At 46.3% G+C, this 24906-nt stretch overlaps 1 protein-coding gene across 3 annotated transcripts in view; it reads right to left on the bottom strand.

The window, feature by feature from the left end:
• The window catches only part of MLXIP (MLX interacting protein), a 59882-nt gene extending 36622 nt beyond the window's left edge, over positions 1–23260 (bottom strand). For 2 of the 3 annotated variants that reach the window (XR_004277848.1, XM_032309132.1), the window contains exon 1: positions 22699–23260. Coding sequence is in view for 1 of the 3 variants with exons in the window: in XM_032309132.1 (XP_032165023.1) it covers positions 22699–23111 (413 nt within the window). In the remaining 2 variants the exon portion in view is untranslated. The remainder of the gene's footprint in view (positions 1–22698) is intronic. The other variant, XM_032309133.1, reaches the window with a different exon arrangement.
• Between the last annotated feature and the right edge of the window lie 1646 nt (positions 23261–24906).

Below are 24906 nucleotides of genomic sequence, written 5' to 3'. Positions count from 1 at the left end.
TGTATCTACGTTGAGGACCAATGCAATTTTCTGAATCTGTCATTCAAAAAAGATGACAGAATGGGAGGAAGGGCTAGCTTGTCACACACATTTCTGAACTAAAGCAGAAGGAGAAAGAGGGGAGAAAAAGAGAGGAAGAGGAAGGGGAGAACAGGGTCGAGAAAAGGAGAGTTTGGTAAAGATATGTCTTCTACTATTGGTTTGACTTTAAAAAAGGGATAAGTCTCTCTTAAGTCAAAAAATCAATAAGCAAGTTAGAAGGTAAGTGCCAAATGGAGGGACAGATCATGGAAGAACATTACTAAGTAGTTCTACAAGATTGGTTAAGCTCCCCAACTACTTACTAACTGCAGAGAGAAAAACATATCTTTACAATGAAAAGACCTGGCTGTTATCCTAACCAAATGATCAAATCCAGCATCATTAATGTGGGACATCATTAATGTGTGACATTATGTTCCTTTGATGTGAGTGTCTGTGAAGCACATCCACCAAAAATCCTGAACCGAAATGTAATCAAGTCTTAGGGGCTCAACATGGTTTACAGGAAGTCCAGGGGACGGAGGAACATGTTAATTAACCACAACAACAAGAAAACAAATACAGAACGTGGGATGTTCTTCCGTACAACTGGACCCATTACTTAAAAAGTCAATGCCAAGGGGAAAAGGTGGAAGAATTATTCTCTTTGGCATGAAAATGACATAATGATCATGAAAGAGAATGTCTTTATTTGTAGGAATACAAGGGCACGATGTCTCCAACTTTTTCTCTGAATCGTATGAAAGTAAGAGAGACAGGTATGTAAAACAAGTATGGCCAAAGTTAAACAAACATCTACTGCAGGTAGTGGCTATGGAGGGGACGGCTGCACCATTTTTCAAATTTTCTCTGTTAATGTTTTTTATAATAAAAATGTTGGGAAAAAAAAAAACCTGGAAAAAGAAAGACCTGGGGCACCTGGGTGCCTACTCAGTTAAGCATCTGCTTTTGACTCAGGTCAGGATCCCGGACTCCCTGGATTGAGCCCCACATCGGGGTTCCCTGCTCAGTGGGAAGTCTGCTTCTTCCTCTGCCCACCTCCTCCCGCCCCGCTCCTGTTCTCTCTCTCTCTCTCTCTCAGATAAATAAAATCTTAAAAAAAATTAAAAAAAAAAGCAAAAGAGAAGATCTAAAAGGAAATTCACAAATATAAAATAAATGGTCAAATTCAGGGAACAATACATCCACTAGAGATCAAAGAAATGAAAATTAAAACACCGGAGATACTGTTTTTTGCCTATCGGATTAATGAAGATTTTTAAAAGCACGGTAATAATGGTACATGATTTTTTTAAGACATATAGCCATTATGGAAAACAATTTGGCAGTTTCTTATGACTGCCAAACATCTTCTTACCTATGACCTATGACCCAGCATTTAACACAAGAAAAATGAAAACGTGTCCACATCAAGATTTGTATATGAACAGTCATAGCAGCTTCATTCATAATGGAGCTGAAAACAATAACGAAGACAAGCCAAATGTCCATCAACAGGGGAGTGGATAGAGCCAACTGTGGTTTATCCAAGCAGTCGCATATTAACTACTGAGATACGTAGCAACACAGGTAAATCTTAAAAACACGCTGAGCAAAAAGCAAAAGAGTACGTACTGTATGATTCCATTTATACACAACACAAGGAACAATCAGTCCAATCTACAGAGAGAGAGAGCAGATGGCAGACGGGAAGGATGCCTGGAAAGAGTACAAAGGAACCTTTTGAGATGCTGGAAATGTTCTAGATCTTGGCTATGGTGGTTACACATGTGTATATATTTGTCAAAACTATTGAAATGTGGGGCGCCTGGGTGGCTCAGTGGGTCAAAGCCTCTGCTTTCGGCTCAGGTCATGATCTCAGGGTCATGGGATCGGAGCCCCAGTCGGGCTCTCTGCTCAGCAGGGAGCCTGCTTCCTCCTCTCTCTCTGCCTGCCTCTCTGCCTACTTGTGATCTCTGTCTGTCAAATAAATAAATAAAATCTTTAAAAAAAAAACAAAAAAAACCTATTGAAATGTACATTTAAAAGGGTAAATTTTATTGTCTCCATATTAAACCCCAACGGAGCCGAATTAAAAACACCCAGAGGGGGCGCCTGGGTGGCTCAGTGGGTTAAGCCGCTGCCTTCGGCTCAGGTCATGATCTCAGGGTCCTGGGATCGAGTCCCACATCGGGCTCTCTGCTCACCAGGGAGCCTGCTTCCTCCTCTCTCTCTCTGCCTGCCTCTCTGCCTACTTGTGATTTCTCTCTGTCAAATAAATAAATAAAATCTTTAAAAAAAAAAATAAAAAAAAAAAATAAAAAAAAATAAAAAATAAAAACACCCAGAGTTGGGGAGAATGTGGGATAATGGAGTCTCTTATATACTGACTGGTGCAATTTTTTTTTTTTAAACTAAAAGCTTTATTGGAATGCAATTCACATATGACATAATTCATGGACTTAAAGTATACAATTCAATAGTTTTTAGCCTAATAACAAAGTTGCACAGCTATCACAATTATTTTACAACATTCCCATTCCTATTCCCTCAAAAAGACATGCCATACCCTTCAGTCATCACCTCCCAACTCTAAGTAACTACTAATCTACTTTCTATCTCTACATGTGTGTCCACTCCAGACATTTCATATAAGTGGAATCATGTAGTATGCAGTTCTGTGACTGGTTTCAACTTAGCATAATGTTCTCGAGGTTCATCCATGTGACACCAAATATTTAGTTCCTTTTCATGGCTGAACAATATCCTATTATATGGATGCAACACATTTTGTCTATTTGTTTATTCGTTGATGACCATTTGGGTTGTTTCTACCTTTGGGCTATTCTAAATAATGCTGCTATGAACATTTGAGAACAAGTTTTGTCCACACGTATGCTTTCATTTCTCTTGTGTAGATACCTAGGAATGCTAACTTCTGAGGCAAGTGGTACATCTATGTTTAACTTTTTAAGGCACTACTAGATCAGTTTCCACAGTGGCGGCACCATTTTCCATTCCCACCAGCAGTGCAGAGGCTTCTAGTCCCCTCCACATCCTCGCCAGCACTTGTCACATCCTAGTGGGTGTAAAGCAGCATCTCTGTGGTTTCGATTTTCATTTCCCTCATGATGAATGGTGTTGAATATTTTTTCATGTGTTTATTGGTCATCCACATATCTTTGAAGAAATATCTATACAAGTCCTTTGCCCACCATTTAATTAGGTTGTCTTTTTCTTTCTGAGTTGTAGTTTTTATATATTCTATATAACACATCCATTATTAAATACATGATTTGCAGGGTGCCTGGGTGGCTCTGTGGGTTAAGCCTCGGCCTTCGGCTCAGGTCGTGATCCCAGGGGACCGGGATGGAGCCCTGCATCGGGCTCTCTGCTCAGCAGGAAGCCTCTCTCTGCCTGGCTCTCTGCCTACTTGTGATCTCTCTCTCTCTGTCAAATAAATAAATAAAATCTTTAATAAATAAATAAATACATACATACATGATTTGCAAATATTTTCTCCCATTGTAGGAGCTGTCTTTTCTAAGTGGTACAACTTTTAAAATGAAGTCTGACAACATATATCAAAGATTTCAGTGTGAATACCCTTTTATCTTTTAGTTTTACTTCTAATAATTTATCCTGAAAAATAATTAAAGAAGTGGAAATGAGTAGAGCTAATAATAAGAACATTCATTACAATACTATTTAAACTGGATCTCAATCCTTTCCTCATACATAGATAAAAATTAACTCCAAATGGATCACTGCCCTACATTTAAGAACCAAAACTATAAAACTTCATGAAGAAATATAGGAAAACTTTAGAGACCTTGGGTCTGGGATTTCTTTCTTATTTTTTCTTTTTTTTTTGGTAGATAATTTCTATCATACACACAAGTTAATGTAATTTTTTTTGTAGATAATTTCTATCATACACACAAGTTAATGTAATTTTTTTGTAGATAATTTCTATCATACACACAAGTTAATATATTAACAAATTTCAGTGATGTAAATGGATAATAATGGCTTAAGATTATTCTGTAAAAGAAGTTTGTATGTACAGCATTATCTCACAACTCTCTGCAGCTTAGTTATACAGAAGTAAAAATAATTCAAGATAGATAATGTCTGTGCACTTGACTCAGAGGAGACTCTCTAAGCCCTCACTAAGTGAATTGCTCTAATTTTACACTCAATTTAACAAGCTATGCAAACCAAGAGAGAACGGGAGGCACTAGACCAACAGGGACGGTAAGTGGTAAACTCACACACAAGTGGCAGCCAAGAGCCTGGAGGAGACAATCACTAGAGATAGGAAAGCCCACACGCAGGAGAGCCTGTGAGGGCTGAGCAGAGAAGCAGATACACACACACCTTGATGGTGCAAGAACATCAAGAAGGGGCTATCAGGACATAATAAATAATATTCAGAAATCGGTGGCTAGACAATCAAGTTATACTCAGTACATTCTTTCTTGAAGTGAAGACCACTATGTATTTGAGAGACATTTCCACTTTTCATTAAAAATGGCTAATTTGGGGGCACCTGAGTGGCTCAGTGGCTCAGTGGACCCCTGCCTTCGGCTCGGGTCATGATCCTAGGGTCCTGGAATCGAGCCCCGCATCGGGCTCTCTGCTCAACAGGGAGCCTGCTTCGCCCTCTCTCTCTGCCTGCCTCTCTGCCTACTTGTGATCTCTCTCTCTCTGTCAAATAAATAAATAAATAAATAATTTTGTTTTAAATGGCTGATTTTATTAAAGAGATGATTAACAAAATAAGCCATGGAGATCTGGAAGACCAGCTTATTCCAAAGGAAGCTCTCTATTCATTGAGAGGCAAATAATGAAGGTATTTTGGTCAGCATATTTCAATAGCTACCCAACATTAACACCACTCAAAGGACTGAAGTAAAGAAATAATTAAGATCCACTGACAGATTCTTCTATGCTCCTCAGATCTCACCATGTAGGTAGGCGGTTCCCAAGACCAATACTGAGTAAGAACTAACCCTGTGGACAAGATCACTTTATTTTTTTGTGGGGAGCAAAGCAAGGCTTATCGTATGAGAGTAAAGTGATAGTACAAAGCTCCAGAGAGGCAGGGACCCAAGAGTGTTGCCGCACGATCACTTTTGAGTGCTACTCCATCTGGCTCTGTCCACCACATCTAACCCCCTGCCTTTGCACCTCTGCAAAAAAGCACTTCAACTTGGCTGTCTGGGGCCCCAGGTCTGCATTTTTCCCAAGCTCTTCCAATGCCACTCTGCAACCACACGGATTTGGATAGCTAGCAGTTCATATGAAGAGAAACTAAGCTCCTGACTCGGTAAGGAAATGGAGTCCGATCTTCTCACCGCTTACGTGAGCTACCTCCACCCCGACATGAGTTCCTGCTGTCCGCACCCATGAGGCTGGCATTTACAAAGACAGCTGGATGTGACTATCTGACCACACAGATATGAAACTAAACGGGGGGTGGAAGCCAGTGCCACTTAAGTAAGCAGCAGAAAGAACCCAAACACCGAGTTCCTGCTCCCAGGCTGGAGGGATTGTGTTTGGGACGCCAGCCGGAGGAATCATTCACTCTTCAGATTAACTCTGTAGCTTGAAGCATCATATACGTGATAGGGGCAGATGCCAGGCCAAAAGGTCAGCATGAAGGTCAGCTGGGCTGCAGCGACAGCAGGTGGGGAACCTGGCCAGAGAAGGTGGTCTCCTGTATGAGGCAGGGGAGTGCCAAGTGAGGCAGAGGCCATGGGCAAGCAGCGTGATTCCTGGAGGCTCCACGCCAGGAGGCCATGATGTCTGTGACCCAGCTGAGGTCCAGGAGTGGCCTGGGATGGCCACTGACCAGGTGGCAGCTGTCTATTTTGGAATGGTTAACTAATCGCCTAAGATGCTACTGAGCCAAGAGGGCAAAGGAAAGCAGGTTCTTTCCTCTGGACTGGCCAGTTCTCCTCCCCCTCCCCCCAGGGAGCATGGCTGAGGTGGAAGAAAAGCAGCCAGTTTCAGAGCACTGAACTGATTCAAACTGAACCAACTGGTGCTTTATTCAAAACAATGACAGCTTTGTCAGGAGACTGCAGCAGGCCAACAAGGGCCAGTTGAAAAACCTGCCCTCCCCTCCTAATTTCTACCCCCTAGTCCCCATGACTTTAAGACATCACACAAAAAAGAAGGGGGAAAAAGTACACATTTAAACCAACATCAGCCAACCCATGTGACGCGAGAGAGGCAGGCCAGCTGCTGTGCAGCGATGACACATCACTGGAGCTGGCTGTTTCGCGGCCATGGGATCTCCTACCCTGGAGCTGGAACTCCCGGGACATATTTGAGTCTCACTTACTGATATATTTCCAGTGATCCCAGCCAACAGAGAACAAAGGGCTGAAACGTCAGGTTTTTCTGCAGTGCTGCTGGGTCAATGTTCCAATCCGTTTGGGAGGGCAGCACACCCAAGACCTCAATTAGAGCTACCAAGCTGGGGTGGCTGCCCCTAGCTTTACAAGAGCCTGAAAGCGGCTACCCCAGGACCCTCTAGTTGGGAAACAGAAAGAAATTCTCTCTGCAGGAAAGAACGTGGAGGGAGCTAGGGTGGGGGAACTAGCAGATCACAGTATTTCTCATACCACACCCACGCTTGCTCCCTTCATCCTTGTTTACCAATCAGCAGCAATCACCTCAAGCACTGTTCAAACACACCCATAACTCCGAGGAGCCAGCAACAAGCACAAAACCAGAGATAAGCAAACAAAGTCATGGGGCAAAAAGCAGCTGGCTACCTACTGGCCAGTCCAGCTCAACTATAATCAAGAGGTCTTTGGTAGGCTGTTTGGAAAAGCAAAGAAGGGAGATCATGTTGTGCCTCGTGCCACAGGTGAGTTTCCCCAGCACCTGCCTGCTGGTTCTCAGGAACAGCACAGGGACAATGCCAAGGACAAGAAAGAAGCTGATAACTGGGTTCTTTGCTTTTGTCAGAAGGCTTTTATTCCATGGGGAAAAGCCTTCTGACAAGGTCTCTCATGTTGGGGCAGGGATGGGGAAGCATCATGAGTTCCAAAACTAAAGAGAAATAGAAATAAGGACTTGTCTAATGAATAGAAGACCAGCCTGAGAAAGAGCTAGGAGGCTGGGGGGCCTGTCTGGACCCCTGAGCCGGAGTGTGGTGTGGTGGGTGGCTGTAGATGCCTTAAGGGGCAGCCCAGCCTCTCCACTGAGCCAAGGAGTCCTACGACCAATGCCATCTTCAAACATAACCAAGGTCCTCATGTCTCCAACCAGCCCCTCCACTATACACCACACATTCTGCCAGCAGTGCAGGGGGGTGCTAGATGGAACCACAGAAACCCCACAACTGATGAGAGTGACAAGCAAGGCTGCCAAAGCCAGAGGTCAGCATCTCCGGACTTGATGTGACAGATTAATTAAATTGTTTTCCAGCAAACTGAGTTAGTTCTTCCTTCCACAAACCAAGTCATACCAGCATTTTGTTTTACAATTCAAAGGAAATGCACCCACACAGCTCGCCATCACATGTGGTGTGGATTTACACAACTGGAATTACCACCTTTCATGACACTCAAGGCTCTCCCTGCCTCTGGAACCGCAAGAAGCCAAGGGACCGCATTCACTCGTTCACATCATTACAAAACCCTTGGCCTGAGGGGTCTGTCCACCAGCAGGACCCAGCAGAGACATCCAAGCTCAGGCCTCAGTTCAGGCGTGCAAGCTGCTGACCCGCGTGTCAACCACCACCCATCGTGTTCCCTGCCCTTCTGCAGCCTGTAGGGACGCACGTAAAAATGCCGGAACGTTCCTATCAGCAGCAGAGGGCAGAGAACAAAGGGCGATTTTCTGCTGTGTACCTGCTCACCTCCTCCCTCCACACACACCTTATCGATGAGGGTTGGGAGGGTGTGACGAGGCAGGTGGGTGCCGTATGTGGCAATCCTGATGGCTGCCTGTTTCCAAGAGTCTGCAGAAAGATTCTCAGGGTCGAGGGTTATTTCTGTTATGGAGAAGGAGGCAGCAGAGGGACATTTCCAGAGTAAGTAGCCACCTTACAGTACGGTAAGAGAGATGAACAGAACAAGGGCCCAGAAACACCTTAAAGTTACACAAAAATAACATAAAATATTCTCAATAACCAAGAGATTAAATAAATAGTACATCCACACAGTGAAATACCATGCAGTCAATAAAAAACATTGCAGATGCGTATTTTAGGGCTTAGAAAGGCATCCCTAATCTATTCAATGGAAAAAAAAATACACCCACCATGACCAAAACAAAAAAAAAAAAAAAAGAAGAAGAAGAAGAAGAAGAAAGAAAAACAAACAAAATCCCCACAAGGTCTGGAAGAATAAACACTAGGGAACTGACAGTAGTTATCTCTGGGTGTGGGATTTTTTTTCCTGGAAGGAGGCCTGGAAATACAGTCAAATTTCAAAAACTACGGCATTAAGCCTAAAAGAGTAACTCCCCAACTTTTCAGAGACCATATGTCAGCAGAGGCACTGCACCTCTAAGAAATACAAATTCTATTTCACTCTGGCTTAGAAGCAGAAGTTACTGGCCTTTAAGAACCATAAAGCTAATTTGCCCACACCCTTACAGATCAGATCAAATACAGATAGAAATCGGAGAGCAGGAACATGCCCACGGTGGCTGCACAGGCCGTACTTTTATGTGAGACTATGTGTGTTAGGTGAAGGGTTCTAAAGTGGCACATCTATTTACTTAACTGCCTCAAACACACACACACACACACACACACACACACACACACACCACATACACTAAAACTGAGGCGGAAAACACAGAGGCATGTAATATGTTAAATGTGTAGGTTAGAAACCTTAAAACAAGAGCCCAGAGACAGGCCTCCTCAGTCTAACTTAGAGTTATAATTTTGTTTCAACTATAATCAAATCAACTGTTTGTGGAGTTCAATCAAATTATTATCCCTTTCCTCAGAATCCCCCTATGAAAACAGCCCCACCCCAGTCAAGTATGGTGAAGTTAAGGGGTGTAGTCTGAGACAGACTACATAGCTAAGAGTAACTTCTAGTCCAAGAAATTCACAAAATGGAAAATCGACCCTCCATCTCCCAAGATAAGATCATTTAAAATAATTGCCTAAGCCCCTCCTAACTCAGAGTAACTGTCTACTAGGTGCATATATATCTCTGGGATTTACCAGGCAATCTTAGATTTTATATTCAGAAGATTATGGTCCTGTAGCTTTAAACACAGCACAAGGCAGAAAGTACACATTAAGAGTTAGTACACCCGGGGCGCCTGGGTGGCTCAGTGGGTTAAAGCCTCTGCCTTCAGCTCAGGCCATGATTCCAGGGTCCTGGGATCGAGCCCAGCATTGGGCTCTCTGCTCAGCAGGGAGCCTGCTTCCCTTCCTCTCTCTCTCTCTCTCTCTCTCTCCCTGCCTCTCTGCCTACTTGTGATCTCTCTCTGTCAAATAAGTAAATTAAAAAAAAAAAAAAAAAAAGTTAGTACACCTAAAAATACTTCCTTTGTGCCAGAAGCTGACCTGTGGCAAACAGCACAACACATTCCTTAATCTCTTTGGCCAAGACTCATTTCTAATTTCTAAACTACACTTAACCTAGCCCAAACTCATTTCCCCAGAATAACTAATACTTGGACTCAGATATTAAAATGTAAATTGAAACAAAATAAAAAAGTACAGTTCACATATTAATTCAGATTTCTCCCAACTTTTCAAATATGCCAAATCTTCTAATAGTGAGATCACATTCCCAAATAGCAAAAATCACCTGAAGCTGAGTAATGGCTGCCCCCTTTAGACCAGACAAACATCCTTTAATTCGCCACACACCCCACCACTCCCTATTGCCTTTCCATCTATCACTGAGGCCAAGTTCAACTACAGTTTATGCTTACAAGGGTTTTCACAATAAAAAATTTCTCTGTAACCATGACTGTATCATAAGAAGGTAAATACACAGTAGAAAAGGTCCTCTTTTCCTCACAGATGGCTCATGTCACTTCCTGGCCCTTGTGGGCATTTATATTTGTAACCCCTGACTCATACATTAAGAGGAAAAAGAGCTTAATAGGATAACCTCAGAGAGGGTGATTTGGCAAGCTATCAGGAAAGTTGGAGAGACAGGTCATTTTCCCAACCATTCTCTCAATTATGATACACAGAAGAGACGGGGAGATATCAAATTATGAAATTTCTAGACACTGACATATTTAAGATCTTCAAGATCACGTAGTCCAGAGTTTCCCAAGTCAGACTTCCTAAAGATGTTGAAAACCTAAAGTGTTTTAAGTATTTTTTAAGTAACAGTTCTATTGGGACATAATTTCCATGCCACAAAATTTTCCCTTTAAAAAAGTGTTCATTGGTGGGGCGCCTGGGTGGCTCAACTGGTTAAGGGACTGCCTTTGGCCCAGGTCATGATCCCAGAGTCCCAGGATCCAGTCCTGCGTCAGGCTCCCAGCTCCGTGGGGAGTCTGCCTCTCCCTCTGACCTTCTCCCCTCTCATGCTCTCTCACTCTCTCTCTCTCCCAAATAAAGAAAACCTCTTTTTTTTTTTTTTTAAAGATTTTATTTATTTACTTGACACAGAAAGAGAGATCACAAGTAGGCAGAGAGGCAGGCAGAGAGAGAGAGGGGGAAACAAGCTCCCCACCAAGCAGAGAGCCCGATGTAGGGCTCGATCCCAGGACCCTGAGATCATGACCTGAGCCATAGGCAGAGGCTTTAACCTACTGAGCCACCCAGGCGCCCCTCAAATAAAGAAAATCTTTAAAAAAAAAAAAAAAGTGTTCGTTGGTATTTAGTACATTCACAGGGTTGCATAATCTTTACCATTCTCTGATTTTAGAACATGTTCATCACTCCTTTAGAAACCCCACACCCATTAGCTGGGCCCATCCATTCTTCTATCCCCATGGCAACTGCTACTCCACTTTCTGTTTTATGAGTTGCCTAATCTGGACATTTCATATAAATGAGATCACGACAGGTGGGCTTTTGTGTCTGGCTTCTTAGCATAACGTTTCAAGGCTCCTTCTGGTTGTAGCATAGATCAGTACTTCATTCCAAAGGTTGTCTTCAATATTGTTCAAAATATCTATTTTTCCGTGATAAAGCCTGGGGGGGGTCATTCTTTAAATAAATGCATTTTTCTCATTTTGCTAACAATGTGAAGATTTTCAAATATACAGAAAAACTGAAGAAAAAAAATATGCTGCACACCTGTGTACCTACAACTTGGATGCTACAATTAACACTTGGATATATTTACTTTATCACGAGTTGATCTATCCAACTATCCATCTTATTTATTTTTAAGCAGTGGTTCTCAAAGTGATCTGGAGACCCCTGGGACTCTGTGAGGCCCTTCTGGGGGTCCATGATATCCAAACTATTTTCAAAATAATACTGAGAGGCTCTTGCCTTTTTCCCTCTCATTCTCGCAAGAGGATACAGTGAAGTTTTCCAGGCATGTGATACTGCAACAGATAAATGTAGATACAAGCATCCAGCTGTCTTCCAACTAAACATTAGCTAAACATTAAAGAGAAGGGCTCGTTTTTTTCAGAGAACAGTTCTTTTCTTTTCTTTTTTTTTTTTTAAAGACCTTATTTATTTATTTGACAGAGAGATCACAAGTAGGCAGAAAGGCAAAGGGGTGGGGGGAGAAGCAGGCTCCATGCTGAGCAGAAAGCCCAATGGGGGGCTTGATCCCAGGACCCTGGGGCCATGACCTGAGCCGAAAGCAGAGGCTTTAACCCACTGAGCCACCCAGGTGCCCCTTGAGAACTGTTATTTTCTACAAAACCGTTAACCGTTAGGTTGACCCAAATGAGTTTATTATTTTTTTTAATGCTTACCAAATATTTTTACATTTTCTCAGTTTTCATTTCTAATATGGAAAACATTAACAGATATAATCCACACAAACAAAAGCTCTTTGGGGTTTTCAATATTTAAGAGCACGAAGGGGACCTGAGGCCAGAAGGCTCGAGCACCACTATCTTAAAGCACTTCGGAGTAAGACACAGACATCTGTACACTTTGTCCTTAGCATAACAGCATGCACAACATCAACCAGGGTTCCATATTTGTCAATGATTCCTGTTGCTTTTGGTTAGATTTACATGAAAAAAAAAATGTCCAAATTTTAAGCTTACTGTTTTTATTCAAAGAGTTCTGACAAATATATACATGATCCCCTACCAAGATTACCACCATCCTAGGAAGTTCTCTTGCGCCTCTTTCCAGTCAGCCCCTCTCCAACCTCCCTCAGAGGCAGGTACTGGTGTGATTTTTCTTCACCTTAGTTTCACCTATTCTAGAACCTCATATAAATGAAATCGTATATACTCTTCAGAGTAAGGTTTATTTCACTCAGCACAGTGTTTCTGAGGTTCATCATGTTGCACATACCGGCTCTTCCCCAACCCTTGCCTTTTTTCCCCCCGGTTAGAGACACAGTGACTTAGAGGGGCTGTGGTATGTTACCAACCAGTGACACCACTGTCCGGTAGCATCCAAACCAAATATCTTCCCACCACATGCACTGCCAGTTCCTATTCTCACCTTAGAAGAAAGTTCCCATCTCGATCTGCATGAGAATTTTATTACAGGGAATGGAAAATCAAGACCCAAATGATGGAGGTACTGGGCTTCCTTCAAAAACATGTCTGTCATGAATGGATAAATAAATGTGGTATGTTAAAACCGAGAATACTATTCAGCAATCACAAAGAATAAAATATATGGTTAAGTAAAATATCCACCATGGATGAACCTTGAAAACAGGACGCTAAGTGACAAAAGCCAGATGTAAATGGTTCCATTTATATGAAACTGTCCAGAAAACGCAAATCTAGACACACAGAAAGAAAATCAGATCTAGACACACAGAAAGCAAATCAGAGTGCATCTGGGGCTAACGTGGGAACTGGGATTAAACATTAAGGGGCAGGATTTCAGTGGGGTGATGGAATCCAGTTCTAGAACTGGACTGGGATAACGACAGCACGACAAGTCAATGAATGGTATACTTAAGATGAGTGTGCTCTGGGGCACCTGGGTGGCTCAGTCAGCTAGGTGTCCGACTTTTGATATCGGCTCAGGCCAAGATCCAATGTTATGGGACTGAGCCCATCTCAGATTCTGGCCTAGCAGGGAGCCTGCCTGTCCCTCTCCCTTTGTTCCTCCCTCCACCTCGAACTAACTCTCTCCTCTTTTTCTAATAAATAAACAAAAATAAAAATCTTTTTAAAAAAATGAGTGAGTTTTATTGTATATAAATTATACTTCAGTAACGTTGCTAAAAAACAACAAAAACTTGTCTGTGCAAGTGGCTAAAAGAGACCTGCTTCAAGGCAGAGAAAGACCTGTTTGATAATTTAAAGAGCAAAGAGGGCATTTTAAAAGACCCTGCTTGCTACTCAACTAGAAAAGAGTTGTTCACAATAGCAAATCAATACAATCATATGTTGTTTGAAGAATTCAAAGTGTTTCATTTTTTTTCAAAGTGTTTCATTTTAATAAATAAAAGGGATTTATAGATTAACTTCCTCTAAAAAGCTCAGTATCAAGCTATCAGGGCAGGTCGCCGCTGCCCATCAGGAGACGAGGTAGCCACTGGCACACGGGCCGGAGACCATATGTCAGCAGAGGCACTTGTATTTCTTAGAGGTGAGCACAGGATAAAGTTCCTCAGGGTGTTCTTTCAGAAACTCGGTTATTGGGTAAATATCTAGAAACTAAGTTAATCCCCCTACTTTTTACATAAGAAGCTTTTTTTGTTTTGATGCCCGAGTTTATCTCATGGTGACAAAGCAAAAGAGGCCACGTTCCTTCCTAGGCCCACAAGCCACGGGGGGGGGGGGGGGGGGGGGGGGGGGGGGGGGGCTGTAACTAGCGTTCAGAACAGACCCTCCTACTCCCAGACTATTCCTCAACAGCAAAGCTACGCTACCTAAATCCTCACGGTTTCTTGCTCACTGCACCCGAAACCCAAACCTGTTTCCAGCAGGCACCGGCTCTCGTTGCTGTCTCCTTATGAGCTCTTACTGCTTAGCTTTATTCCTCGCTGTTAGATTCTTTTTCTTCACTCTTGAGACTCAAAAGCGAAGGGCAAGAAATCCTGTTTCTGGAATTGTTTTTCCAGATCTTGGACGCCTTCCTAGAACTCCCCTTTTAAACTGCCTCCTTCCAGACGATTTTTCTGGAATGCTAGATTTAGAGAAGTTTCGTTAGAGCATTTAAGATCGGGCAGTGTTCCTCTACCACAACCAGACACAGCTGAGCAAAAATATCTTGGGATATACGATAACATATATTTCGCAGGAAAAAAACACTACCTTCCGAATGCCAGCTCGAACATCCAAAACCTCCCATCCGCAGCTGCCCCCTCAAGAGGCAGTGGAGGTCTGGGAGGCAGGATGGAACAGCATGGACTGGAGACTGGCCAAGGCTCTGCGAGGACTACTTCAGCAGTAGTGAGCACCTTGCTGAACCCAAGGGCCCCCCACATTGACAGCCCCCTCACAGCCTCCTCTTGGGGAGCTGCCCCTCCCACAGCTCCGGCCACAGGGCACCCACGGCAGACAAGTCCAGTGCACAGCACACCAGTGTCCTGCCACTGCAGGCGACTGGGCCTTCCTCAGCCAAAACCTCCCAGTCATGGCGATGCTGGCCTTTCTTTAATCCTCCATGTCCAATCCCTTGGCAAGTTCCAAACCCGCCTTGAATCCATCCAGTTCTCCTCACCTCCAAGGCTGCCATGCTAGTCTGAGAGAGGCTCCACAGCCTCCCTAGTGGTACTCTTGCCTCCTATCAACCCTTCTCCACAGAGCGGCCTCAACAAGCCGTATCCCCCAGGACAGCGAGCACAAGACCCTAATGTCCCCCCATGGCCAACAAGGCCCCTTGCCTCTTGAGTCTTATCTCCTACCACTCTTTCTGCCCTCAACATTCTAGCCACGCTGGTCTCCCTTCTAGCCCCGCAGTGTGCCAAGCTCATTCCACCTTGGGCCTTCGCCTCGGGCTCTTCTACTACGTGGGAGGCTTATCCATGGCTGGCGCCTACTCACAACTCAGGTTTCAGCTCAACCTAAAATGTCACCTCCTCAGAAGACTCCTCTGACCAGGGAGGCAGAGGGTCTGCCCACCCTCCCCAGCCCCGCAGCACTCTCCTTCCTTCATCTTGTTTTACCTTCTCCACTGCACTGACAACATACATCACTCTGCTTACCGATCTGCCTTACTAGAATACAAACTCATGAGGGAGGATGACTGATTTTCCTCAGCTACTACTGGATCACCAAGGCTAGAGCTATGCCTAGCACCCAACAGAGGCATGACTAATAATTTCTGGAAGGAAGGAGGAGCCAGCCCAAAGACCAGACTCATGCTCTGGGGCCTGTGAGGTTCTGCTCAGAGAGGGAGGGGACAGATGATCTCCCCCTCAAACAGATTAATTAGAGGCCGTGGGGCTTAGTTAGGCGACTGGCAAGGGGCAGTGGTAACAGGAAGCTCTAAGCAAGGGCTCTATCCGAAACACAGGCCACGGCCAAGCGCCAGTCAGGCAGATGCCAAAGAAGCTTAGACGCAGAGAAGAAACAGGCTGCAGGTGAGCGAGCCAGCTGGCAGGGGGCTATGCAAGACTGCAAAGGAAAGCAGAGCCTGAGAAGAGCCGACTCACTTCACGGGGTGAAGCAGGAAAGGAGGACAAGCTCCCTGTGCTGAGGACCCAGAGCCGCCTGGAACTTGGCTCCAGCCTGCACTGAAGTCAGGCGGTCCTAAGAATCCCGGAATCATCGCAAGATTCCCAGCACCTTTCCTGATCCTTGTAATCAGCCCCCATTACCCGGGTGAGCACAAGAAGGTCCCTGAGCCATGATCCTGATCCCAAGAGATCTGTCTAAATAAAATACAAGTCCTGGGGCCTGGATTTCTAACTATAAACAGAATTTCAACAAAAGATGGAAAACATCACCTAAGATATTTGCTGTCCGAACTGCACATACTGTATCCAAGAGAATGGGAGCTCACGCTGAATTTTTCATCATCGTATGAATCCTTAAAAATAAGTAAAGTTAACTCTCTATAATACCCTGTTCTCGGATTGTACTGGGGACTAAGGGTAAGACCCATTTTACAGGCTTTTCCTGATATAACTGGGCCCTCCTATCACTGGATCCCCTGCACTGGTGCCTACTCTAGCCTGTATAACTCGATAGAATTCCAGGGTGGGCTGCTATGCTCTTCTGCAGTTGAAGAGCTGAAAATGCCTTTATAGAAGCTGGGTTACTTAAAAACATGACCTCAAGGAACATTTCAAACCAGGCTGTATTAGTTTCCTAAGGCTGCTATAATAAATGACCCCAAAATGAGCGCTAGAACACCACCTATTTCTTATCTTATAGTTCCGGGGATCAGAAGTCTGACATGGGTCTCACTGGGCTAAAAATAAAGCTGTTGGCAGGGCTGGGTTCCCTCTAAAGTACCAGGGGAGAATATGTTTTCCTGCCTTTTACAGCATTTGGAGGCACCAACTTTCCTTAGCACACAGCCCCGCTTCTGTCTTCAGGGCCAGCAACTAATCAGGCCAGGGCTTCTGCTGCTCTCTCTGCTTCTCTCTGATTTCCTCTCCTATTTTTTTTTTTTTTAAGATTATTTACTTATTTATTTGACAGACAGAGATCACAAGTAGGCAGAGAGGCAGGCAGAGAGAGAGAGAGGGAGAAGCAAGCTCTCCACTGAGCAGAGAGCCCAATGTGAGGCTTGATCTCAGGACCCCGAGATCACAACCTGAGCTGAACGCAGAGGCTTAACCCACTGAGCCACCCAGGGGCCCCTCCTCTCCTATTTTTAAGGACCTTTGTGATTACAGTGGGTCCACCCAGTTAATCCAAAATAATCTCTTCATTTTGTTTTTTTAAAGACATTATTTATTTATTTGTCAGAGAGAGAGAGAACACAAGCAGAGAGGGAAAAGCAGGCAGAGGGAGAAGCAGACTCCCCACTGAGCAAGAAGCCTCATGCAGAACTTGATCCCAGGACCCTGAGATCATGACCTGAGTCGAAGGCAGACATTTAACGTACAGAGACCCCCAGGCAACCCTAATGTCTCCATTTTAAAGGTACCTGATTAGCAACCTTGATTCACAGTCACAGGTTCTGGGGATTACCACATGAATATTGCGGGAGAAGGGGTGTCATTAATCTGCTCCACAGTCCATGTGGGCCACGATACAAATACCAGTCAACAGAAGCACTCAGCCTGTTGTCCCACTGCACACCAATGTCGTCTGAAGCACCACCCCAGAGTTTGTGTTTATCTTTGCACAGGTGAAGATAAACAAGACTGCCAAGAGCAAGTTTATGATGTTGGCTTCCAGGTCCCTGAGCTTCCCTTTTCAATGCCACAAGTATTTCTTAATCACCTAGTATGCGCCAGATACTGTCAGGCCCTGTGGGAAAGTCAATGGTGAAGACAGCATGAATGGTGCCAAGTCAGGTCTACATAACAAGAGCGGGCAGAATCCACGGTGTCACAGATTTACTGAGCAATGTGGCACACGCGCCCTTTGCAAAGTCCTAGTAGGACAAGAGTGCTTGAGCTGAGTCTGGAAGAATGGGAGGGAGTCCATCAGTGGGGAAGGGCAGCACCTGGAAGGGCTCCGAGCAGCCTAAAACCACCTCGGCTTTAGAGGGACTGGCACTCTCGCCTCCTAACAGGGCCGCAGGCTTTTGTGGAACAGATGAGAGAGGCAACTTTTCAGCCCCACAGACATTGCCTTGGACAAGCTGCTTCACCTGAGCAACAGGGCAAATTACCTTCTAAATTTGGGGAGGGAGATATTTGTTTAATAAGAAAAATGAGGACTCAACCACCACCCACCTGAGAAGGCTACTGTGAGAGTTGCTTAGGATCACATAAAGAGAGGGGCGCCCGGGGGGCTTAGTTCAGTGTCTGCTTCGGCTCAGGTCATGATCCCAGGACCCTGGGCTGGAGCCTCATGCCGTTGTCCTCAGGCTCACTGCTCAGAGGGGAATGGGCATCTCCCTCTGCCCCTCCCCACCACTTGTGCACGTTCTCTCTCTCAAAAAAAAAAAATAAATAAAATCTTAAAAAAAAAACAAAGACCACGTAAAGAAAATCCAGGACACAGGAGAGCTCAGTTAGCGCAAGTCCCTTCTTCCACCCTTGCAAATAAACTCCCTCCACTTTTTTCTCTAACCTCTTTTCCCAGGCTATTCCTAATATTATCAACTTTTTCTGCCCTTCCATCAGGATGGCAATTAGCAAATCAGCCTCTCTGTGAAAAGGAAATCTGTTTCCAATCTACTCAAGGGAAGAAGACAGAGAAAAGGAACACTGGGGCTTCCTGCTGGGGAATATGGTCCTTAATTGTGGACAGTTAACATGGGGAAGGGGAGGTAAGTATTAAACCCTGATGTCAGGGCAAACTGTCCACATTGATAGCAATTATGTAAACACACACACACATACACATTCACACACACACTCAATCTCAGTATGGCCCTAAGAGCTGGCTCACATTTCACATTTGTTATCACAGCCCTTGCTAATTATTCTACCACTGTCTGTTTATCTGTCCCCTACTCCCTAGTTTGTGAGCTCCTCAAGGACAGAGACGGTCTTTCTCATCTCTGCAGCCCTCGTTCCCACCTCAGTGCACGCCCCTCGGTGCATACTATATAATGATCAAATACTGAAAAGAGTGAAAGAAAACCTGCTTATCCTTGGCATGCTGCAGAAGAGTAAATTTAGTCATTTGTGTGCACAGTTCCCATTTACAAGTAGTTACCATTAGAAAGTACCTCTACTGGTAACCTAAAATCTGGAGGATACCATGTTCCAAACCTTTAATCCTGGCAATTCCTTGAGTCTGGCAAGAGACTCCCACCATGGGACAGGAGCACAGGTTACTACACAGAGCATACGTGTATAAGAGTAGATTTTGGAAATCTGTATCCCAACGCTATCTTACAGGTACGAATTAAAAGGTCTCCTCAGATATCCACTTCAGCAGAAACCCACTGTCCAGAAAGAACTGCTTATCCCTAAATACATAGAAAGACCATCTCTTGCCCTCCAGAGACATTTATACCTAGGATTCTTATTAGGTTCTTATTAGGAACTACATAAAAAGATGGAGAAATCAAACCAAAACCAACCACAAAAAAACTATCTACTAGATGTGATCAGAATCTGTGTGGGTGAGTTACATGTGTGACATTCCTTAAAATGCTAAGAGGGCAAGACCCATGAGCTATGTTCTAGAGTACATAGCTCCATTGTGGAGCTTGGGAAGCATGGGCAAAGCAAGAATGCATCTATTTAGTATTTGTCAAGCAGGCATTTGAAAACCACACTGAAAGACCCCAGTCAGACCCGTTACTTCCTCCAGCTTATACATGAGGAATCTTGGTCCTCCTAAACATCAGCAGGGTCAGGACAGAGAACTGGACTCTGCCTGTGAGTTCCTCGTGCCTGCCAGGAGGTATTAGGCACATTCAGGACATTCTATCAGTTAATCCTCACATCCACCCTGCCGGGCAGGGGGCAGACAGGAAGGCTTTGAAAAGGTACACCCTGGGCTCTTCCCCATCCTCTATCCCCTAACTCCGCCTTGGAGAAAGGCAACTTCTTCCCCTCCAGAACGTCCCAGTAACTGAGCACACACTGTAGGACCAAATCAAGAAGTTCTGTTGTGGGGCTACTTAGCGTCCCAGAGCAGGAAGGACGTGGATGCTAAGGCCAGATATGGAGCTGGAATCCCCCTGGCACTGTCACCCAGGCGGGCCACTGGATGCACTCACACATAGGCCCCATTTCTCAAACACCCTATTCCCTCATCCAGAGTCTGTCTTGCCAAAGACCCTTTAGGAGTTCAAGACTTTGCATGTTCCGGAACAGATCATACTCAGAATCCCTGGACCACTTCACAGGACAAGGGAAAAAATAGCCACAACTTCCCTTGCACTTAGTTCCTCCCCCAAAGAGCTGTTGAACCTCATCTGGAAACAGCTGGGAGACAGCAGTTCAACAGGAAACCAAACCAAAAAAAAAAAAAAAAAAAAAGGCACAGAGTGTACCAGGGAGAGTTAGGCAGCTAGAACCAAGAGACAGGAAGCTGAGGTTAGAAAGAGCCTAGGCCAGAAACAGTCACGCAGAAGAGGAGGCCCTGCTGGCCTTCCTCTAGGCCCAAGGAGAAAGAGAAAACCTGGAAAACAGCGGTGAAGGCTCGAATCCCAGGAAAAGGAAGTCAGACCACCAAGATCAAATCTACTTCCCTCCCTGCCCCCATCTCAAGCCTCCTTCTCAGGGAAAGCCAGCTAGTGGTCATGATAGGACAGCTGAGGTCAGAAACTCACTTCTGTTCTCCTGCTGCTTTCCGTGCCAGAGGCGACAGCCCAGACAACTGGTTTTGAGTCATTCCTCTGTCAATCTGTACCACAGCTCCACACCGCCAACTAAATTCAGGGACATTCAAATCGGCCTCACACAGAGAGACAAAGAGCGTCTTCATGAGAAATTACTAGGCAGATACCCAATGGAGACTTGCAGAGTGGCAGGACTCGTGCACAAGGAACTACAGCAAAGCAAAGAACCAGTGGGGCTGGAGGTCTTGAAGAGCAAGGTAAGGCTGCGTTTTGCAACCAAGAAACTTAATTGAGCAATGGCCAGTTGCCAAGATATTTTTGAAAGAAGTGGGGGGAAAAATGCCATTACTAAAATTCTTTGGTGTTATTTTAATAATAAGCCTTTAGGTTATCCAAACCTAAAAGGGCAAAGGGAAGACTGGTTTATTTTTCCTTTAGCAGAGTTTAGGTAAGAGTTTTCTACTCATGCCTCCTGCGACTTAATCATCTTTCTCTCTCAGTACACGAAGAAGTTTATATTAAAAGAAAGGAAAGGATTCAGCCCTCTAAATAAAACACATTCCTGTCTTTCACCTATAGTTTTGTTGGAAAAGGCTCTTGTGGCATATGCTACAATCTAGGTGGGTTTGATTCTAATGAAGTGCTTAAAATTCAAGACTGAGTAAGCAGAGCTAAAAGAGGGCAAAAGGCTGCAATCTCAATACCATTAAGAGAGAGAGAGAGAGAACATCTTCACAGGCTCAGTGCCAGCTCAAACTGGCAAGACCAGAGAAACAGAGCAGAGCCTAACCAATGTGCCACGCGAGGGGGATGGGAAGAGAGCTCTAGGTAATCCACTGCAGCCATGTGGCAAACAAACCACCAGGGAAAACTTCAAGAGAGGAAATGGGGTGGGGGTGGGAGGGTTGTTTCAGGAACATAACAAAGGAACAAGTTGACTAATCATTTATTCCAGAGAGGGAGAATGCTACCCTGAGCCATGTTTTAACTTCAGGTAAATGTGTAATGTTTTTAACTTGGGACGTATCAGGGTTTAAAGGCTCTCCAAAAAAAAAAAAAAAAAGAGGGCGGGGAATGGGGGGAACATACCTACTTTTCTTTATGCTGTTTCTGGAGTCTCCTAGGAAACGTTCCCTGTGCCACCTGCAGACCTGAGACAGCCAGAGCCAGTCCAGTTACCAATGCAATAACCCCCACTCAGCAGAGATCCTATCGTGAGCTTCGTGCAGGACTGGACTGCTCTGCACTGCAGCTAGCCCAGAGAAGTTCTGTTGCTGAGGCAGAAGTCACCTGGCACAAATACCTAACATGCACACGGAAGGAGGAGAGGGCGGAAAGGCACTTAACTCATGAGGGCCAGGCATATCTGTGACTTAGGGGGGGAAAAAAAAAAAAAAAGGATTTCTGCCCAGAGCTGGATCCACGTGTCAGATTCGTGTCTGGGGAGCCTGCCCTCAACAATGCCATCTCCATATAGTGTTTCACGGCTGACCAGAGAATCTTCCAACTTGTCAGCGGGGGCAGACTGCACCTCCAACCGCTGTGGCTCTGAAAGTCTACCTAGGAGGCACCCAGGGTGGCCACCAAGGTGGGAGAGGGTCTCCCAATAAAGTAGATGTGAGGAGAGCCAGCCTCCCTCTGCTGGGACAATCAGAAAAGTAGCCAACATTTAAGGAGCATCTAACCATGTGTCAGGCACTGGAAGAAGCACTACCTCTCTCGTTCCATTCCCCAAAATAGCCAATGGAGGCTGATATTACTGTCATCCCCCCCCCCCCTTCATAAAGGAGGAAACAGGCTCTGAGATTGGACACAAGCCATTAACTACTGGAACCAGCATTGAAGCCAGCCCTGGACAGGTGCTCTTACCTACCACCCGATATTGCTGGAAACACACAAAGCGTTTGGGGGAAGGGGTGGAGAGTCGAGTTAACACAAGGGGCAGCCTGTATTTACACCTCTTCCGTGCCCCAAATCGGCGGCCTCGGGACCTTGAAGGGAGGGCCTGGATGGAAAAGGCGAACCGGAAGAACCCAAGCACTGCTAGCACGGGACGAGGCCAGGACAAGGACCCCTTTGGCTTCCACCGAGGATCCCAGACCCATAAACCCTTCCAAAAGGGCAAGAACCAATGGGAACGCGTGCAGCCCCGGGGTCCTCAGGCGGTCGAGCCCTCCGCGCCGGTTTTGTCAAAGTAGAAAGCTCCTCTCGAGAGGTGGGGCCGGCCCGGGTCGCCAGGTCCCTACCTGTAGGCCAGGGTCATGCACTCGAAGAGTTTGGTGAGCGAAGCGTCGATGGACAGGTGGCAGGAGCTGGTCTTGCCGAAGCTGTAGGTCTGGCACGTCTGCTTGTTGACCGTATCGAAATCGTAGCCCTTCTTGGGCGGGTGCTCGCGGTGTGGCGACGACACCATGAAGTGGCCGCTGTGGATGATCTGCTGGCGGCGCGGAGGCTCCTCGCGGCCCGGCCCGGCCCTCGGCGGCGGCGGCGCGGCGCTCGCGTGGGCCCGGGCCGGGGCGGCCGAAGCGCAGGCGGGCGGCGGGGACGGTTCATCGGTGTCCGAGTCGTCGTCGTCCTCAGGCACCTGAGGCTTGAGCAGCACCGGGCGGCCCCGACTGCGGGGCCGCCGCGGGGAGCACATGAAGACGTCGACGGCCATAGGAGGTGCCGTCTGGGGGCATCCCCCGGGGCTCCGGGCGACGCGGGCGATCTAGGCTGACTGGGCGCGGGCCCCACACGGCCCGCGCGCGGACTGTCCGCGAGCGCGCCGCGGGGCGGGAGGGGAGGGCGCGGGCCGAATGGGCCGCCTCGGCGCCGGCCCCGGTGTGACGTCACCGGCGCGTTTCGGCCAATCGGCTGCCCGCGTCGGCCTCTTAAAGGTGCAGGGGAGCCTTTCCGTATCTAGGCGGACAAAAAAAAGCGGGGGGGTGGGGCGGGGAGGAAGGTCGCCGGAGGCCACTCCTGGAGGCCCCGCCCCTCGCTGCCCCTCACCGCCCCCTGCGCTCTCCGGTGCGGGGAATGCTACGGGCCGCGGTGGCCAGGTGGTGCGGCTCGCAAGTGTCGCGGCCTTGGAGAGGCGTTGGCCAAACGGGGCCGGGCCCACCCCGCCCAGCTCTCCCCGGAATCGCGCTGCGGGCGGGGCGGGCGCTCCACGTGGTGGGTGGAGGTGGGGCTCCTTCCCCCTCTCAGACTCCGCTTTCTCTGGCTGGGCCTGGAACTGTGTTCTCGCAGCTGGTCCCCGGTGTTTCTGAGCACAGTGGTTATGATCTCCATCTTATTGATGAGAAGACTGAGTCTCTGAATATCAAAGGGATTTTTCTAACGCGGAAACACGATCGAGAACGCTTCTCACTGAGATGTCATATCCACAGGGGTGGAAACTGGCTCGGCCGAGTTAAGGCACTCTGCGCGGGGCATCGCAATTAGTACACGGCAGAGCCACCAGCTCCTTTAACCCCCCAACTACTGTCTTTTCAGACTGTTCAGATCTTAAATTTGGTGGGTGAACCAGCCCTCAGGCAATTCGGAAAGGGGAAATTCTGAGCCATAGTTTACTTCCCTTCCTAACGGAGCAATTCTATGTCTCAGAAAGTTGTGACAGTTAAAAATGATGATAAAGTGCTGAATGAGTGCTAAAGAATTGTTCCAGGGGCGCCTGCGTGGCTCAGCGGGTTAAGCCTCTGCCTTCGGCTCAGGTCATGATCTCAGGGTCCTGGGATGGAGCCCCGTGTGGGGCTGTCTGCCAGCGGGGAGCCTGCTTCCCCTCTTTCTCTCTGCCTAGCTTTCTGCCTCCTTGTGATCTGTATCTGTCAAATAAATAAAATCTTTAAAAAAAAAGGGGGGGGGGTTGTTCTACAGACCGAAGCAATGGAACCAACCAGACCAGAGGTACCTAGAAATTGCCAATACTCAACCATTTTGGTTGAAATAGCAATTTCATATGGTTCAACCTAATAGTCAACACTTCTAGAAAGCTGTCAAGGTTTCGGGGACTCAAAGCCAGCCTGGGGTTGGGGGCTGTGTTGGGAAGACAGGGGATGAGAGGGCATCAACAGGCAGAAAGAGGCACTTGGCCAAGAGCCCCCACTAATCCGTTGAGAGTCCTCCACAGCTTCTGTGCTCTGCTTTGAAACCAGTTTCACTTCCAGATTTGGAAGCTGAGCACCCTGCCCCGCCCTCCTCCTGACAAGGGCCTCCAGAAGGGCAGAGTGCTCAGAGTGAAAGTGAAAAAGGGCTCTTAGTGGCCACACACCTTCCTTCCCCAGATGTCTCCAGGAAGGGAAGTGGAAGTTTGAGGTCTTACCCCTTGCCCAAAGCAGCGCCCCCAACGCTGGTTGCAGATGTCTAAAAGGCCACCCTTTGACTTGCCATCCTTCACCTGAAGGCTTTTTTTTTTTTTAAAGATTTTATTTATTTATTCAACAGAGAGAGATCACAGGTAGGCAGAGAGAGAG

The sequence above is a fragment of the Mustela erminea genome, chromosome 13 (genome assembly GCF_009829155.1).
Source record: "Mustela erminea isolate mMusErm1 chromosome 13, mMusErm1.Pri, whole genome shotgun sequence".
Taxonomy (NCBI): domain Eukaryota; kingdom Metazoa; phylum Chordata; class Mammalia; order Carnivora; family Mustelidae; genus Mustela; species Mustela erminea.
This window is presented reverse-complemented; position numbering and strand designations above follow the sequence as displayed.